Source organism: Ostrea edulis, chromosome 8 (genome assembly GCF_947568905.1).
Source record: "Ostrea edulis chromosome 8, xbOstEdul1.1, whole genome shotgun sequence".
NCBI lineage: Eukaryota > Metazoa > Mollusca > Bivalvia > Ostreida > Ostreidae > Ostrea > Ostrea edulis.
This window is the reverse complement of record NC_079171.1, coordinates 56,615,507-56,635,818: the sequence shown is the minus strand read 5'-3', so window position 1 is coordinate 56,635,818 and position 20,312 is coordinate 56,615,507. Positions and strand designations below refer to the sequence as shown.

The 20,312-nt window shown below is 36.1% G+C and overlaps 1 protein-coding gene across 1 annotated transcript in view; it reads right to left on the bottom strand.

The window, feature by feature from the left end:
- Nucleotides 1–20,312, bottom strand: part of LOC125660887 (protein draper-like) — a 93,187-nt gene that overhangs the window by 46,348 nt on the left and 26,527 nt on the right. Inside the window, exons 4-7 of the mRNA XM_056146537.1 lie at nt 11,091–11,345; nt 10,828–10,962; nt 2,528–2,659; nt 1,369–1,503 (exon numbers count right to left, since the gene is read on the bottom strand). Of these exons, the coding sequence (XP_056002512.1) occupies nt 1,369–1,503; nt 2,528–2,659; nt 10,828–10,962; nt 11,091–11,345 (657 nt within the window). The remainder of the gene's footprint in view (nt 1–1,368; nt 1,504–2,527; nt 2,660–10,827; nt 10,963–11,090; nt 11,346–20,312) is intronic.

The window sequence follows — 20,312 nt, the reverse complement described above, 5'->3', positions numbered from 1 at the left end:
TTTATGAAATATGGTTAATTTTAGCATCGAATCAAACGCAAGTATTTTTGCAAACTGGACAACGTCATAAATCGTTGCGATACTTTTGTCCACAGTCTGTATATGCAAGGTGAAGATAACGAACAGTGATCAATTTCATAACTCCTACAAGCAATACAAAATAGATAGTTGGGTAAACACGGACCCCTGGACACACCAGAGGTGGGATCAGGTGCCTAGGAGGAGTATGATAAACGAAATTTCTGGTGTAAATAAAAATTTTATTGGCTTCTGTGTTAATTTGCTCAATTTTGACATTTTTTGCCTTTTGGGGCTGCAAAAGAGGGGATTTCAATCTCGCTTTCCTCGAAAAAATGAGTGGGTTTTCTTTTCTTTTCTTTTTTTGGAGCGGGGGGGGGGGGGGGGGGGGCTAGCTATCAGTGTTGCCTTAACAACGATTGTGTTTGGATTAAACATTAGTATGATTTCTTAGCAAAAAAAATTGTCTGGAGTTTATCTGCACTAAACACGCAGGACTACTTTTCTCTGAAATGCGTTTTCCCGTTCTAATTTAGCCCTATTTATAGAACGGAGATTTCCAATTGTAATCGAAATCTATTCGTTTGATTTTTTTATATTGCTAACAAAAATAAACACCGAAAGACATGAATAAAAGGCAAAATTGATTTAAAGAAACAGCACATGTATATAATGATGAGTTGGCAGAGTAGTCAACTGGGTGATAAGGGGCTCAACAAGGGCGATTTAGATGAAGAGGTGTTAAGATTTTTACTTGATATTGAAATAGAGCCGAGTCGCATTCCACCGTTCTCACGGCACAACCATTTTTTAACGTCTCCAACACAATGCAGCATACATCCATTCACCGCGTGTTCTCTTTCTTTCTACTAATTCATCTTTTAATCAATGCAACTTTAATTTGGCGTCTAATCCATTTAATCCTACATATCAACTTTACGATCTACCTGACCTGCATGCACAGCTAGATTTGTTGTTGTTTCTTTCATTACGTGCCATTCCAAAAACGTTAATTAAATGGAGAAACTATTTATTTTTCTATCTCAAAAATATAATTAAATGATAAGAAGTAAAACTTATAATTATTTTCTTCATCTATGCAGTGTGCAGATTGTATCTAACAAAAACTTTTTCATCAACGCACTTAGCGCATTGATATTTTTTTTCCCGTCCAATTTTAATGCATACATGGGAACCAAGTTAGGTGTTACATTTCCCTAGATTTAATGGCAAGATTTAATGTAATGCATCAGGACTCCCTGAAAATTAGAAGTATTATTTTTATACTGACATTATAATACTGGATGAAAATCAGATCAATTTTTCCCCTGATAAATGAAGAAGATTTACCATCACATTTGTCGCCGCTCCAATTATACTGACATCCTTCTGGACATATCCCAGTTGTCGCGTTGCAATATGTACCATTTTTACACTGTCCACATTGTAGTGTACAATTTGGTCCGTAAAATCCGCCACTGCAAACTATTCAAAGGTATTCAATAATAGTTCCTTTAACATTATCAGTTAGTTACTTTTGTCAAATTATGTTAAACGAAAGCAAAGAAATATAAAAAAAAAAAATAGCAATGGTCAACGACATGCTTGCTGTCGAGCAGAACATGTTACGATCAACTTTAGGTTTGCAAAAAAGGAATTGGTTATAATGTTACTTTTCATTAAAAGGAGGGGGTGTCATGAATCCAGAAAACTCATAAATTCTTAAAATAACAATCACTTTTTTCTGTTTTCAACATTTATAAGAAAGATACATACATTGATAAGGGGTAGAAAAAAAAAAGAGAAAATTCTTAAATTCATCCTATTAAGCTAAACTATGCCTATGAAAGTTGAAGATAACGAACAGTGATCAATTTCATCACTTCATAAGCAATACAAAATAGACAGTTGGGCAAACATAGACCCCTGGATATACCAGGTGGGATCAGGTGCCTAGGAGGAGTAAGCATCCCCTATCGACCGGTCACACCCGCCGTGACCCTATGTCTTGATAAGGTAAACGAAGTTATTCGTAGTCAAATAGGTGTGCCAAGAACTGTCTAACAATCGGTATGTAACTAACACATCAGACATCATATGACCCAATGATAGGTTGTATTGGCAAACTAGATCGTTATAACAACCATAGAATTTGCGAAATGCTGACTTTAAACGAGGCTGTTAGAACCCCTGCACCATCAACTTTTTTGTCAGTATCCTGATTCGATATGAAAACTGACCATACGCAGAACAAGCTCTTGCGTATCGAATAAGTTGAGAAATATTACCAAGATATGCAGGTGATAATTGAATATCGCTACATAAATATTGGAGGTTTGTCATAATGTTGATTTGTTAGTTTGCCGTTAATATCTACTTTCAATAAAATATCTAAGTATGAAGCAGAAGTGGACGACTCTGTGGTGTCCTTTAACTCTTTTTCTATACGGGAACGTGGGTCTTTTAATAAATATAGATAAAGAAATGTAGAAGGTAAAAGGAAGCATACCGTCACACAGAGGTCCACCCCATTGATGTTCACATCCATTAGTACAGACACCTTTCGTGTCACATTTATTTCCATTTAAACAATGTCCACAGGGTTCAGTACAGTTTTCTCCATAGAACGGTCCTTCACAAACTGCAAAGTGAATAGACAATATTTCAGGTTTAAGACCTCTGTACATTGTATCAGAAATTCTTGGGGTTCACTTTATATGAATTCCCCGACGAAGAAATGTGTAAGAAAGTTTGGGATCTGGTATACTCTGATAGCCGAATTCAGGTGGTAGAAATAGGGCAGGCATTAGACATTTCACAAGGTAGCGTTTCAACAATCTTACATTATCGTTTAGGTATGTGCAAGGTAACGGCCCGTTGGGTCTCCAAATCCCTTAACGAAGAGTAAATGGCAACCAGACTTACCACAGCATCAGCATGCATCGCCTTGTTGAAGCGTTTTAGGTCAAAAGATATTTTGACTGGTGACTGTAGATGAGACTTGGGTTCATTATGAGCCAGAGAATAAAGCTAAGAGTCGTCAGTGGATAGGGCCTGGGTCCCCGAAGCCAAAGAAGTTCAAGACGCAAGCATCTGCTGGCAAGGTGATTGCAGTATTTTGGGACACAAAAGGCGTTATTATATTGGACATTTTACCCAAGAGAAGTACAATAACTGGAGTGTACTATGCAAATTTGCTAGACCAGCTGAGATCCACCATCTGTGAAAAACGCCGAGATAAACTCTCCAAAGATGTTTTGCTGCAACACGACAAAGCAAGAGTTTTCACTTGCAAAGTTGTAATGGATGCTGAAGATCGAAATAGGTATGAATTGATACCGCATCCTGACTATTCGCCTGACCTAGTTCCTAGCGATTTCTTCCTACTACCAAACTTGCAAAAGGATATCGATGGACGTCATTTCCGGTCTGATGAAGAAGTCGTAACGGCAGTTGAGGAGTGGGTCAATGGAAAGGAACTCGACTTTTTCAGTTCTGGGCTAATGGCACTTGAATACCGTTGACCAAGGCGCATCACACTAGAAGGCATTTACATCGAAAAAGAAGAGATGGATCTCAACCGGAAATAAGTTAGGCTGGTTACTTATTGACTCGCTTACCTATATATATATATATGTATATATATATATATATATATATATATATGTGTGTGTGTGTGTGTGTGTGTGTGTGTGTGTGTGTGTGTGTGTGTGTGTGTGTGTGTGAGAGAGAGAGAGAGACTCTAAATTGCGATGGTCGCTCCAAAGTGCGATGGTTACGCCAAAGTGCGATGGTCTGCGCCAAAGTGCGATGGTTTGTTAACATTACGGACGCCAAAGTGCGATGGTCACGCCAAAGTCCGATGGTGCGGAGTTTAGTAACGTTTGTGACGTCACGTCATTGTGACGTCATTCTTAACGTCTTTCAAAATGAAACCGAATAAATGCAACACTGACGACAGCAACGGCAAGGTTTACACTGTTGAGGATTGTGAGAACGGCAAAATACATTTGTTGTAGAACTATCTACTTCGCCCAAACATTCTTTAATTCATGATAATTTATTACTTGTGACGTACACGTAACAAAATCATGGGGATATGCGATAATGCAAAACATTCTTCACGATTTCGCGGTGGAAAATTTTGTGTTTATTAAGATGACAACTAGATGGTAACGAAATAAGTTGAACTTCTTATTTTTTATGCATGGATTTTGCACTGATATTTTAGTGAAACCACACACAGTTGGTACAGTCTGTACCAAAACACTGTGTCGTTTACAAAAACTAATGGATTTAGGCGTGTCACAACATCGCACTTTGGCGTGTCAGACCATCGCACTTTGGCGAATGAGTGTGGACCATCGCACTTTGGCGTGTCACACCATCGAGGTTTGGCGCAGACCATCGGGGTTTGGAGTGACCATCGCACTTTGGAGTCCCATCGCACTTTGGAGTCTTACATATATACATACAAAAACACCTGATACCTAAAAGTGCCGGATCCACGACATGGATACAAGGTCAAATACAATAAGAGGCCCATGGGCCACATGGCTCACCTGAGTCACCTTGGCCCATATCTGAAGACTTTCCATATATATTTGCATGTAAAACCTTGGTCCCTATTATGGCCCAAACTACCCTTTGCAAACTTGAATCTACACTATGTCAGAAAGCTTTCATGTAAATGTCAACTTCTTTGGCCCAATGGTTCTTGAGAAGAAGAATTTTAAAGCTTTTTCCTATATTTGTATGTAAAACTTTGACCCCCCCCCCACTTGTGGCCCCATCCTACCCCCCGGGGGCCATGATTTGAACAAACTTGAATCTGCACTATGTCAGAAAGTTTTCTTGTAAATATCAGCTTTTCTGATTCAGTGGTTATTGAGAAAAAGATTTTAACTATATATCTGTATGTAAAACTTTGATCCCCCCTGTGGCCCTATCCTACCCCCGGGGGCCATGATTTGAACAAACTTGAATCTGCACTATGTCAGGAAGCTTTCATGTAAATATCAGCTTTTCTGGCTTAGTAGTTCTTGATAAGAAGATTTTTAAGGTTTTTCCTTATATATTTGTATGTAAAACTTTGATCCCCCCTTCTGGTCCCATTCTACCCCCGGGGGCCACGATTTGAACAAACTTAAATCTGCACTATGTCAGAAAGTTTTCATGTAAAAATCAGCTTTTCTGGCTCAGTGGTTCTTGAGAAGAAAATTTTTGCTATATATTTGTATGTAAAACTTTGATCCCGTATTGTGGCCCCATCCAACCCCCGGAGCTTATGATTTGAACAAACTTGAATCTGCATTATGTCAGGAAGCTTTCATGTAAATCTCAGCTTTTCTGGCTTAGTAGTTCTTGAGAAGAAGATTTTTAAAGTTTTTCCCTATATATTTGTATGTAAAACTTTGATCCCCCTTTGTGGCCCCATCCTACCCCCGGGGGCCACGATTTGTACAAACTTGAATCTGCACTATGTCAGAAAGTTTTCATGTAAATCTCAGCTTTTCTGGCTTAGTGGTTCTTGAGAAGAAGATTTTTAAAGTTTCTCCCTATATATTTGTATGTTAAACTTTGATCCCCCCTTGTGGCCCCATCCTACCACCAGGGGCTATGATTTGAAAAACAAATTGAATTTGCAGTATGTCAGGAAGCTTTCAGGTAAATTTCAGCTCTTCTGGCCCAGTGGTTCTTGAGAAGAAGATTTTTAAATGACCCCACCCTATTTTTGCATTTTTGTGATTATCTCCCATTTGAAAGGGACATGGCTCTTCATTTGAACAAACTTGAAAGCCCTTCACCCAAGGATGCTTATTGCCATGTTTGGTTGAAATTGGCCCAGTGGTTCTGGAGAAGAAGTAAAAAATGTGAAAAGTTTAACACACAGACGGACAGACAGACAGACGACGGACAAAAAGCGATCAGAAAAGCTCACTTGAGCTTTCAGCTCAGGTAAGCTAAAAATTATACAAAGCACTAAAATGACCAACGACATGAACAATCAGATTGTCAAATTTTCGGAAAAATCCGTCCTTTCTTCGGGACAAACGAAAAGAATTACATAATGTGGCCAAAATTAACAGAGAATGATAACAAAACCAACATAGAAATACATCTAGCACTACAACTACACTAATCTACAAACGTATTTTCAACGCAGATTACATATTTTTGGTCTTAAAGCTTGCCGGTCAATGTTAAAAGCGGAGCGAATTAGGACATGCCTTATTCGTCCAAAGAGCTAATCCAAAATGAACGAAGTATGTATGTATGTGTATGTATGTATGTATGTACGGATGTATGTGTGTGCGTGTGCGTGCGTGCGTGCGTGTGTGTATGTATGTATGTATGTATGTGTGTATGTATGTATGTATTTATGTATGTACATGTACATGTATGTATACAATCCATTTACACGCGGTACATGTATATGTGTATACTATTATGTACTGAACCAATCAGTGCCCGAGAGCTTTTGTTTCACGTTATTAACTCAATCAGCACACAACACATACGAAATGACAATACGCACCCTAGAGATCATCTCTGTTCTCACCATGGTTATCATACTTGAAGCCTGTGTTCTGTCTAACCATATAAGGCTGAGGGCACTGAATGTAGCATAAATGGAGGTGAATTCAAAAACAATTATGGACAAAAACGGCACAAGTCGCCACACAATGATACATGTATGTCTCAAACGTGTACCAGATATAAGAAAAACTTAATTTATGTTAATAAATATTTAACATTTGCCGTATAAATCAAAATTAATCCACTGGATAGTTCAATTATACTTCAGAATGAGACTCATTTTCACTCTATTCTTCCTTTCGTATATCGAAAGAAATGGTTTGAAAGTGCAGGCAGAGGGTGGGGGGGGGGGGGGTGGGGGTGGGGGGGGGGGGGGTAATGTGTACCCTTGATATTGTTATCCCGTACACAAATTGGTTTCTATATAGTGCTACATATTCAATAGAACCAAAATATTTATTTTGATAAAATCTTAAACTTAGTTTTGATTTTATCAATGACTGGTTAAAGTTACATACAAAACAATCATAACAGCACAATTTTATAACAAAATAAAATTTTCAGATTTAGAGCTAATTTTACTTTAAAGAGGTTCACACCTGACATTTGGAGTAATGTCAATTTTTTGGGAAGTGTATTTTTGATTTCTACATTGAAGGAGAATTAGGATATTAAAAACAAAAACTGGTTGTTATTGGGCTATATTGTTCTTAACGTGACCTTTTTGCACTTAAAATTTATTCAATTTAACTTCAGTTTTCAGTTAGTGTCAACACAACATAAGCAACACAGATCAATCTTTACATAAAATAGACACATATTCATGTCCTCTAACACTACAGATGAAAAAAGAAATTAATACTAGTAAAGGATATAGATAATGACCTTTTTGCACTTGATATACGAACAACTTCATGATATCAAAATTGAGAGTTTAAAAGGACATATTAGGAGTAATGTCAATTTCTAAAATTTTGCATAATTTTCAAGGTCTGGTCTTCGAATTTGAAATGCAACTAAAAAAAGTGGGGGTTGGAAATAAAAAATTTAAATTATTGGCGAAAATACTGAATTTTTATACAAAATTTCGAGTAAATTAATTAAAACTTTTTTAAGAATCGGTGCTCTGTTTAGAAAAATATATCAACCAAGTTAATAAATTACAACATTTGAACTAGTTCCAAGTCTCAACTATCTGTATCATAAATTATAAAACTGAAATACACGTATAGGGTATAAAAATAGACGATACATTGGATGAAACAGAAACTAATATCAAGCAGAATCAGAAATTTTTTATTAGTGAATCCTTCCGCCACAAATTATAGTCCCTGTCAAACCCTTTCAAAATTTGAATTGACTCAAAAAATTTCAACTGGATAGAGTTCAGCAATAGATGTGTAATATATTTGCACCAATGGGATCAGTATTGAACCAGTGAATACTTAGTTGTAGCATCCTGCGCAGTTGTACTCAAAATCTAAAAAGTATTTTTTATTGATATTTTAATAAATATTGTGTAGATACAGAATTCATTGTTCAAAACACTAGCTATATATATAGTGTATATGTTTACAATGTAAGTGGTAACTGACAACGATAGAAATATCAAGTTTAATTGAATAATTTTTAAGTCCAAAAAGGTCACGTTTAGATCATTTTAGCTCTTTGTGATATTTGTAGTTTATTTTGTCTGTGATAGTCGGTTTAAGAGCTCTGTAGAGCTCATGTTCTTTGTTGTTACTTATACATAGTGTTGTCTTTAAATAAATTTTACTTACTTACTCATCAGTCCTACGCTGGATCAAGTCAAACAAAGAATGAGTTAACTAATCCGTATCCTTAAGCGATATGTTAACTTGTTCTAATGACAGGAACGAAATACTCATCAACATACCGATTACAGATACTGATTATTTAACTTGTTCTTTGTTTTTGACTTGATCCAGCGAAAGACTTATTAGTTCTATTTAGTCTTGACGCTCCATCGGAACAGACTTTTCTATTGCCACATATCACACTCTACAGTGTAATATGCAGACGTGTTGTTTGTATAAGCTTTCGTACTTTAGTTGTAGCTTTGGTTTCCTTTTCAATTTAGTTTTCTTTTTTATGTAAATATTCTATTGTCCTAAAAACAAAAAGGACAGGTCGTCCCGAAAAATTGACAATTCACTGTTGTTCATGTCATTTAGATGCAAGGTGAAGATAACGAACAGTGATCAATCTCATAACTCCTACAAGCAATACAAAATAGATAGTTGGGCAAACACGGACCCCTGGACACACCAGAGGTGGGATCAGGTGCCTAGGAGGAGTAAGCATCCCCTGCCAACCAGGCACCTCCCCGGTGAGCCCTATATCCTGATCAGGTAAACGGAGTTATCCGCAGTCTAAATCAGTGTGCCAAGAACGGCTTAACAATCGGTATGAAACACGTCAGACAGCAGTATTGGCCCTATGATAGGTTGTATTGACGAACTAAATCGTAATAAAGACCATAGAATTTGCGAAATGCTTACTTCAATCGAGATTGTTGCAACCCCTGTGCCATCAACTTGTTTGTCAGTAGCTTACCTCGCTTTAAAAACTGACTATACGCAGAACAAGCTTTTGCATATCGAATCAATTGAGATATATTAACACCATATGCAGGTGGTAATGGAATATTGCTACATAAATATGGGAAGTGTTATATATATATATATATATATATATATATATATATATATATATATATATAAATTTACGATCAGATGGAGTCCAATCACATAACATTTATTTCTCTACAGGCTGTTTCGTAAGGGGATGGTTCCCCCTCACTCGTCGGGAGAAAAATGACATCTAACGAAAAACATCCTCGTGGCTGAGAATATGTTACACAGAAACATACTGGATAGTTGCTAAGCATGATTACACACAGGATTGAGTAAATAGAAATTTATGGGAATGACGGCAAGTGCTGACAAGTTCTGAACGCTTATTCAATGAAGATTTTTCGGGATGACATATTATAAAGAATTTCTCTAGAATACAAAGGTTGCACTTTTTTTAAATGTTTGAGTATGATGATGTTTTTCCTAAAATTTCCCACTTGATTTTGTAGTCAATATTTACGAAACAGCCTGTAGAGAAATAAACGTTATGTGATTGAACTCCATCTGATCGTCAATTTATGTAGCTCCGTGAGGCCACGTCGAGCACTCTAGAAGATTATATCGGAGATTTATCCCAAAATATATATATATATATTATACACCTATTCACTAGCTATAAGAACAATACCAAAGTTTATTGTCCCCCAAAACAGCAACTATTTCCCGAGGGAAATATTTGCTGTCGAGGGGGACACTAAACTTGCTATTGTCCGAATAGTCAGTAAAATAGGTGTTTTATTATACCGAAGTAGACTTTACTTGTGTCAGACATACTAAAGTGAAGTAAACTAACATACGGCATTAGCGTAGATGGAATCGACTGAGGTGATCCGAGTGGTAAACTATAATTAGAGTTATCAGACTTTGGCGTAACAGAAAAGAAAACGCGGGAAAATATAACATATATATATATATATAATGTATTATTATATCCTTTGAACAACAGAAATATTTTATCGAAAGTTAACTGTTTTGATTTTTACCGTTGGAATAGCTCTGATGTACCTTGTAGCTTTCTTTAGACTTTTTTCACTGAAAAAACAATTATTTTGCATCTAAACTGTGCCTCCGTCTCTTCTTGTTGACTGAAGAACACCCGGAGCTACACAAAACGATCGGTTTGTGCCAGTACTCGCATAATATTGTTAACAGATTTTACCGCAAGTTGTCATATAAACACTTTTGTTTTGTCCCGTGATCGATGTGACTAAATGTGGAATAAAGACGGCGACCCCGACTAACTTGATATGTGGTACATATGGATATACGTTCCTTTATCCTTTCAATGCAAGGTGAAGATAACGAACAGTGATCAATCTCATAACTCCTACAAGCAATACAAAATAGATAGTTAGGCAAACACGGACCCCTGGACACACCAGAGGTGGGATCAGGTGCCTAGGAGGAGTAAGCATTCCCTGTTCAATATGTTAGTATTGGAGATATGTTCCAGTCCTTGCATGTTAGAAAATCCCTCTCTCTAAGACGTATAATAGTTCAGCACCTTAGGTCATGTGAAAAAGAAATGTGGCCGAGAGGATGAAATCTGGCGTATATGAATTCACGTCAGTTTTAAATTTCTGGAATTATCTTTTGAAACAAATAGTATTACCTTCACATTCAGGAGCGATCATCGTACTAGTTTGACATCCATACCTACAGGACCCATCAAATACGTCACACTGGCTGTCTAAGCATTTTGAATCGCAAGATGTACAATTTTCTCCATAATGTTTCTCTTCACAACCTAGAAATCAAACAATTTAGAATACATACGCATAATCACAAAAGCAGTATAGAAATCAATTATAAACACGGGACTTTGTCAGGATATTTCAAAGAAACCCAGTTGCTTCGAGTACAATGACTACGTACCCATGATCAATATTTCACAGACTTCAATGGTAGCAAATGTCGGTTCAAATCCCGCACAATCCGACGTTTCTTTATCTTTTCTGGAGTTATATAAAGCGATCCCCTTCGTCACTTTATTGAGAGTTACGTTGTAAATCAGTGGAAGACATGTGGTGATGTCGTGACGAAATGCACGAATTCCACTCCTAGAGTTCGGTGGTAGGAAGGTGGTTTCGTTAAAGGCATATACTGAAAACCCCACTTGTCGACTGTTAGCTAAAACGGTGATAACATATAGGTTAATCAAATGTAAAAGGAAGCAGGAATCGCTAAGCAAATGATGTAGAGAGCATGTTTAAAAACATTTGACAGAATTTGTTGATTTCTTATTACAGTACATCAACAATTTCTGGCCTGGAGGTTATGAAACTTTTACGGTATTCAAACTCACACTCAGCCATGTTTGTTCTTGATTACAACTCTGAGCAAGTGCAGAAGCATATTCGAAAAATCTTGAGCATGTATTCCATCCGAGTATGATAAAGATTTTATAACCTTGACTTTTGAGTATGGAGCTCGAGTTTGAGCATGAAAGCGTGCTCAAAAAAGTTTTATAACCTCCAGGTAGATTGCAAGATACCGGGTTTCGGTATTCTGTTAAGAAATAGGTACGGCATTGGCCAAACTTTACTCGGCTTTTATGAAAATGTGTGTGTGTGTGTGTGTGTGTGTGTGTGTGTGTGTGTGTGTGTGTGTGTGTCATTTTGCATTGCAGATATTTTTCTTGCTTAATTTCTAATGAAATCATACTTACTCTCAAAAGCATATGAAAATCAACTCATCTATGAGCAAGCGGTAGTACATAATCAAATAAAGTAAGGATTATGAGGCTATTTGCTGTGTTTTCACGGTTTAGGTGTCTACTTATACATGTATTCATAGGTAAACCAGTGAAATTGAACACCTCAGTCTTCGATCGTCGCGCGTGACATTTTTTATATGGATTGGAAATTTACAACAAAACTGACAATATTCTCCGTATTTTCATCACGGGCAACGATGGAAGAAGGGTTGAAATATCATTTGAAAGATGCTTACAAAATCGTCATCGCGACGTAATTTGCAGTGATCAAATGCACACTTCTTGGAAAGCGAGAATCATCTGAGTAATAAATTATATATTTATATATTTCAAAATTATACTTACTCATATGGTTATTTATCTAAAGAGTTGGAGATCTATTGAAATCATGAATATAAAAGAAAACCCGGATGAATGTAAGCCAATCTTACATACCGGGCCTCACGACCAAAAACTGAGAATAGATTTAAGTCTGAATTTCAAATCCAGCTAACTTTTGAAATAATTTTCATAAACAAATAACATTTTCAGTATATGTTTGCATTTGATGGTTTTATAAACTAATTTTTTTAAACATCTATGTTAGATAAATCTTAAGATAAAAGTAATCAACATTTTTACTTAAGTCTATTCTCAGTTTATGGTCTTGGGACCGAAAGTCTGTTCAGCAGAGCGGGCGCTCGCGAGTGCTCGTCTCTAGCAGCAAAGGATTATATTGGGAATGTTGGCGGGTGCCTGCTCTGCTGAACAGGTTTCGGATGTCATTTCTGTTGTTATGGGGACGGTGTATAGATAGGACCAACCATCACTTCTTTGTGCGCCACCTTTCTTTTTGGTATTATTAATGTTTTTAATATGTTTATTGGCTGGGGTTCAGTTTGTGTAATATACATGTTTATTTGCTCATTTTCAAACCTATTCATTAGTAAACGGTTGTTTGTATATTTTGGTCTATTAGATCAGTTTGTTTGAACGTCATTTGTTTGATCATGATGATAAATGATATGTTCACTTAAAATGTTGTGTTATTTCTTTAGACACTTCGTGTGTTTGTGTATGTGTCTGTTTTCCGCCACACTCAGCAATTTTTTTTCAGTTATCTATTGGCGCCCAGTTACAATGTATCTAGGAAGAGACCACCGACCTTCCGCAAGTAAACTGGGAAACTTTCGCACTTACCGGCGCGAGGGATTCGACCCGAGCTGACCAGAGGTGAGAGGCCATATGATTTTGAGAGCCATTCTCTTACCACTTGGTCACGGAGTACAAAGTATTCAATAAGTGTCCATATAATTGCTGGTCACTGAAAATTTATGATGTAATATAAATCATTACATATATATGTCAACAGGGGATGCTTACTCCTCCTAGACACCTGATCCCACCTCTGGTGTGTCCAGGGGTCCGTGTTTGCCCAACTATCTATTTTGTATTGCTTAGAGGAGTTATGAGATTGATCACTGTTCGTTATCTTCACCTTGCACATGCAGTTGAAGTCAACCAAGGAAAATTCGGCTAAAACCAATGGAAGAAATTTTTCATGTTTCAGATGAAAACATCGTGTTGTATACATCATCATTATGTGTAATATGTTGTAAATTGTTTTCAGATTAAGTTTGTACTGAAGTAATTTTGCAACATTGTTGGCTTTTATAGTGTTGTGTTGCATAATCTTTTATTTAAAACGGATCAGAAATGCCAAAACTATGAGCATAAATAAGACATGATTTATATTTTTGTAGGAATTGCATCATCACAATCGCATACCATGATTTAGAGTCCACTCCAACTTCCCCAATCTAACAAAGGGGAGAATTGATGGGAAGCATCCAAGGGTAACCGACGATTGATTGATTGATTTAATATTGCTTAACGCTTCGCTTGAGAATTTTTCACTCATATGGAGAGGTCATCAAGGCCGGTGAAGGGCTTCAAGTTTAGGTCTATGCTCGGTGCATACGGCCATTGAGCAGTGAGGGTTCTTTAGCGTGTCACACCTACTGTGACACGGGTCATCCGTTTTTAAGGTCATTTCCGAGGACCCATGACATTCATACCTGATGCTGAGCGTTTGCGATGGAACTATCACTACCTGTTTTAACGACTTAGGTCTGTCGCGGCCAGGATTCGAACCCCAGGCCTTCTGCATGCGGGGCAAACGCTTTAACCTCTCGGCCGGTAACCGACGATGAGGAATTAGAAGATGAGAAGGATTTCCACCAGTTTGAATTAAACTAATTGTAAGGAGGTGCTAGTACTTGTCTTCTAGAGCCATTCTCTGTAAGCATCAAAATATGTGGAAAACGGCCGACACAGATTTTAACGAAATTTTATACGAAGTTTACCGTATATACTAATATATATATATATATATATATATAAGTCGGTTATATAGTTTTTATGTTATTTTGGAAGGAATTGTTGCCATTGACCCATTTATAAATCGGTCTAACATTTTTCAAGAATTGGTTGAGAATTTCAAATTGATGCTCTAATGTTTTTTTTACCTGTGTTTTAAATCATTCACGGGCAGTGGTGATGTTTCCATAGGAATGAAATATTCTTGAGAGGGACGTTAAACAATATTCAATCAATCAATCAAATAATATTTTGAAAAATGCGCAAATATTTGATATTTTTTCTCCACAAATAAATTTCATATCAATATCTGTGTTCCATTATTATTTTGGGATATAACATCAATATTTCATTTATTTTTTTATTCTCAACAAATTAAACAGTTACTGCATGTGTATTTTGTTTATTTCTCTATGTTTTTATTGATTAAAAAATACAAGGCTATACATTACGCCGTCCAGAAAAATACTTATCTTCTTAGGACACTCCTATAAGTCGGACATAGAGTTTTGGTTAAAAATTTAACTCCAAACAAGAGGTAGTGTGAGCAATGCTCACTAAGAATACCCCCCCCCCCCCCGCTTACCCCAATCTCCCAAAGGGTGTTGGTAATAAGTATAATCTACCTCTTTTCTGAGTGTAAAAAACAAATGGCATGACAAACCGAACCATATTGCTACTTCGATGTCCAGTGCGCGTGACCTTTGACCTTTTGACCCCAAAATCGATAGGGAACATCTTCATCCCATGGGTAGTCCATATATATGATATGGTGACGGTAGGTGGAAAGGATAATGCTTTAGAGCTCGGAAACCATTGCGTCTACAGACGGACGGACAGACAGACGGACAACCCGATTCCAGTATACCCCCCCCCCCCACAACTTGTTGCGGGGGGTATAAAAATCCTACTTGTAGGCGAGTATATATACGGTACCAAAAAATTGTAACCTTAACATACTTCAGTCCTTTAATCATGACACCTTTAAAAATGTGCTTTGACTTTTGTTTCTACGGCAACAAAACATCCGATTTTATGCAAAGACGTGAGTCTCAGTAAATGTTGAATTTTCCTTCTAAAAATGTGTATATTCATTTTTCATTCAACTTCCCGTTGCTATAACTAAGTTATGTTGTATGTAATTTTAAAAATAAAATTGATTAGCTGAAATGCCTTAACACGAAATATATGTCCTCATATACCCAAACATTCCACTGAAAATAAGAGAAAATTGTTTCAATATCAAAATATGATATTGCATAGAAACACATGTTTAATTCAAACGTACATGTTAGAGTCCCTCAAAGGACTGGTTTTTGATCCTCTTTTATTTTCTTATATGTCAATGATATTGCTAAAACATGTCAAAGTTACATGTATGCAAAATTGTATTTGAAGTCCCTTTTCTAAGACAAAAATTTACATTTATTGTTGAGCGCTTATACCTGGAATAGGGCATTGGTGTTTGGATCCACTATCATTTGCGGAGTGTCTCATGCAATATGTAAATGTAACATTTCATAACATAAAAATGTATTTGTATACATAACCAAAGCATTATTAAACTTTCTGAGTTTATCTAAATACGAATATAATCTTTAAATCCAATTCTAAATATCATCATGATGTATAATTGTTTCACAACGATACAGAGTGGTTTAGTTATAAAACCGATATTTCTTTTAATATACTTGTATTTAGATGTAATTACCAGCGCATGTTCATCGTAACGTCAAAACAGTCTCGTTTTTACGTCTGTGACAAAACGTGTTGACATTTATTTTTGTTGGAATTTCGTAACCATTAGATAACACATATTTTGAATTAAAGAAAATACTTTTTTCAAGAGATGCACATTCAATAAAAATCATAGAATTTCTTAATTTTTATTAATTGAATTTTGAATTAAAGAAAATACTTTTTTCAAGAGATGTACATTCAATAAAAATCATAGAATTTCTTAATTTTTATTAATTGAATACCTATGCGGATGATCGATTTTGAAATAGTTATTCAATTTCAATTAACATAATAAGAATACGGCAAGTTGTGACATTCAGTGTTTACTCCGTAGATTGTCTCAAAAACAAATAAATTTTAACAGAATCAACTCAATTTTTTTGTTACGATGACATTTTGATTTGCACATTCCGTAAATGATATTCAAAAGGTACAAATTACTAAAACTGCATTCTTAAATGACTTCAATTCAATAAATATCCTAATTATCTGTGACGTTTTAATCGTCAAATTATCATTGTGACACATAGAGCAGGCTCTATCTATTCGATACCATTGTAACTTTGACAGTAAACTACATCTCATGTTAAAATTTTGTTCAAAAATATATTTACAAATAATATAAAAACCTATTTCTACAATCTTTTTAATTTAACACAGACCGTTAACTCAATATAACCAAAAAACTTTATTAACAGACATTTTTAAATTGTGACTTAAGACGTTGTGACACATAATCTAATGAGCATAACCGCAATGAATAATCCACATATCAAACACCTATAATACAATATTTATCGTTTCTTGAGTATAGTTATTTTCATATTAAAATCACTTATCAAAATATTAATTCAAATTTTGAATAAATAATTCAGATTTCTTTCAAATATCAAATGTACTAACAAAAGGTACCATGGACATTGTCTACTTTCCTAACGTTAAGGCTTATCTACACCTCCATTAGTGCACTGTGAATCGGCGTCTACAGCGTACAAATTAGGTGAAATCATAATTTTAATAACTTATACTATCAACATCACCATCTTAATTATTCTGCAAAATCTTATGTTTGTATCACTAGTTTTAAGAAAGCTATCAACATTTTGGTAAAGTGTGTGCGATACCGTCGTTACATTTATACATGCAATATCACGTAAATATTAGAATATCCAAGCTGATAGATTCAATAATTTGCATTTTATTAAGACGTATTGATAGCGAAAGCATAGAATGTAAAATTGTTCTCAAAATGATATGCAATATTCGTATAGTAAAGTGTTCTTATTCATATAAAACAGCGTAAATGCTACCATAATGCTATGTAATGCGTTTTGACACCAACAACGTGCGCGACGTCATTACATAGATTAAATAAATCTTTTAAATGGGATAAATGGTGATGTCTGGAAGATATTTTGCTATGCATTACTGCTAAATCTATTTTAATTAGCATTGATTGAAATTGAAATAGATTATAAGCACGTAGATTGTTTTTCAACGAACAAGGGGGGGGTGGGGGTGGGGGGGGGGTGGCAGCCGGAAAGGACTTCACAAAAACATATTGACAACCACATAAATAAGGATTTTGGTTGTGATGCTGATAAAGGTTGATTTCAGGTACTCAGTTCATCACTTTACAATTGCATTTCAACTACCTTTCTCTACTACCATAAGAAGCGGCCGAGGGAGGGGGCACATATGAATACATGTATATATATACATACACATTATGATACCGAGACTCGTGGTATTGAGCATTCTTTCAAAATTTTGTTTTCCTCCATTCAAGATAGAATTGAATATTACGATATGTATACTTGCAAGATGCAGCTTATATTTGTATTTATTTGGAGGGTGGGGATTGAGGAGGAACAATAAGTCTTGAGTTTTATTGTGTGTGTAAACTACCGAAGGTTTGTTTGTTTTTTGGGGTTTTATTTTTCCTTTTGGGGGGGGGGGGTGTGTGTGCATTTTACAACTACAGACTGTGGACAAAAGTATTCGCACGATCGCGTCACAATCTCTACCCAGAGTTATCGTTCCTTACAACTCTGGGTAGAGATTGGACCGCGTCATTTTTCAAACGTGTTTATCGAGTATCATACATTGCGGGTTATCTCTCTTTTGCACAGACATGAGTTATCCTTTCACCGATGAAGTATTCAAAAAGTTGAAGGTCATTAATGTGACGTAATGATGTTTGTTGTCGTCTGCAACTCTGTTTATACATACAAGGTAATTATTAGAAAACATGGGTTGCAAACATCGGAACTCGGTAGAGGTTGCTAAGAAAACATCGTAGCTTTAGTTCAGGGCTGTATAAGTTCCGGGGAAGTTGGAAAATTATTAATAATTCCTATATCAACTGTGTATAGGGCTTGGAATGAGTTTCGAGAGCGAGGTACAACAGAAAATTAACAAAGAAGTGGACGAGAGAAATTAGTGAGTGCACGTGCACAACGGAGACTTGTTAGATAGACATAATTGGATAGAAAAAGACCACTGTCGGACGTTACAAAAAATATAATGAAAATAACAATGCAAATCTTTCAAAGAAAACTATTTGGCGATGTTTAGGATAGAAATGGACACTAAATATGTGTTTGTATCAAGAAATGTCAATCGTGTAAAACGTGTGCAATGGTGTGCAGGTAAAATAAACTGGATCGTAAACAATGAATGGAAAATGGTAATTTCTTCTGACAAGTGCCAGATTGTCTTTGGAAAATACTGTCAAGTATATATATGGAGAAAAAGTTATTAAATCTTGACTATCGGACTGCACACATGTTCATTGATCTGGTCTTTCAACCAATTACAAAACTGACAAATTCCAGCACTCAAGTGGCTCACACAGTCACCTGATTTATGCCCCGTAGAAAACATTTGGCTGGTAATTAAAAGAAAACTAAGTTACTTCAATATCACATTTGTACATTAAATTCTAGTGATGAACTGTATCACAAAATTCTGGAAATCTGGACTTCATTTAGAGTAAATTATACAAAATCCCCATGCACCCTTACACAACGAGTGCACCAAGTTCAAAGGGCCGGAGGGTATATCACGAAAGTACTTGACATTGTTTTATTTATCTTTATTGATTATTGACAGAAACTGTAATGTACCGGGTGTTTACAGAGTGCATAGGCTCGTACCCGGTTCACCCGCGTTTTAATGAACAATGATCAATATAGTATATTTCACCTATCTGGTGTTTATCTAAACAAACGAGGTACAACAAGTTGCAATATATACAAATATTCTTTACACCTGCCTGGTGTTTAACTTTAAACCCCTATGCACAACTGGCACTTGCCACTTGCTTATGCCACCTATTTATGGTCACTTTCCTTTGCCAGCTGCATATATATTATATGTCTCTTGCCTGCAACAACTTGTGCTTGGCTCTTGCATACACATTTTATCAGTAAGCCACTTGCCTTATATGCTCTTGTTGCTCGGAATTTATTACGCCACAATTCCAATCACGCCCTGATACTGGAACAATTTGTTATAGTATTTATCTTACATGGGAATACCATCAATTTCCATCAACAACATTTACAAGTGGCTGCTCCCGATATATATGTCTCTGCATATCCGTATCAACAGGCTACAAGATCTTCCATATCATAATGTAATTAGGGCTTTAAAAAAGTCTGCCTGACTATTCACAACATGTATATATATATATTTTTTTTTTTTTTTTTTTTGTCTTTCTGTTTTATAATATCAATTCTTGTTAACTCTATTTAATCAATACACATATTAATTACAATATTTACACTGATCTAATTACATAGTCAAAGGGAGATACATCATTTAACAAAGGGGCGTAACTCTCATTCGTTTCAAAACAAATTGTTTATTTACAATATCTTTGCATTTACAAGTTATTTGTCCTGTTCAGACACTCCAAAAACATGTTTGTTTACCGTCAAGCGTTTTCGATAAACAAAATGGCCGCCATCGCCCGTGCGAATACTTTTCTCCACAATCTGTAGTAAAAAAAAAAATGAGGCACTTGAATTTTTGCGATCTCATCCGAAAGACTATCTTCTTACATGTAAGACAAGGAAGGGAGATGTGGATACGACAAGGAAGGGGACTGAGGATACGACAAGGAAGGGGACTGTGGATACGACAAGGAAGGGGACTGAGGATACGACAAGGAAGGGGACTGTGGATACGAAAAGGAAGGCGACTGTGGATACGACAAGGAAGGGGACTGTGGATACGACAAGGAAGGGGACTGAGGACCTATTCTAATCCGGACCCCC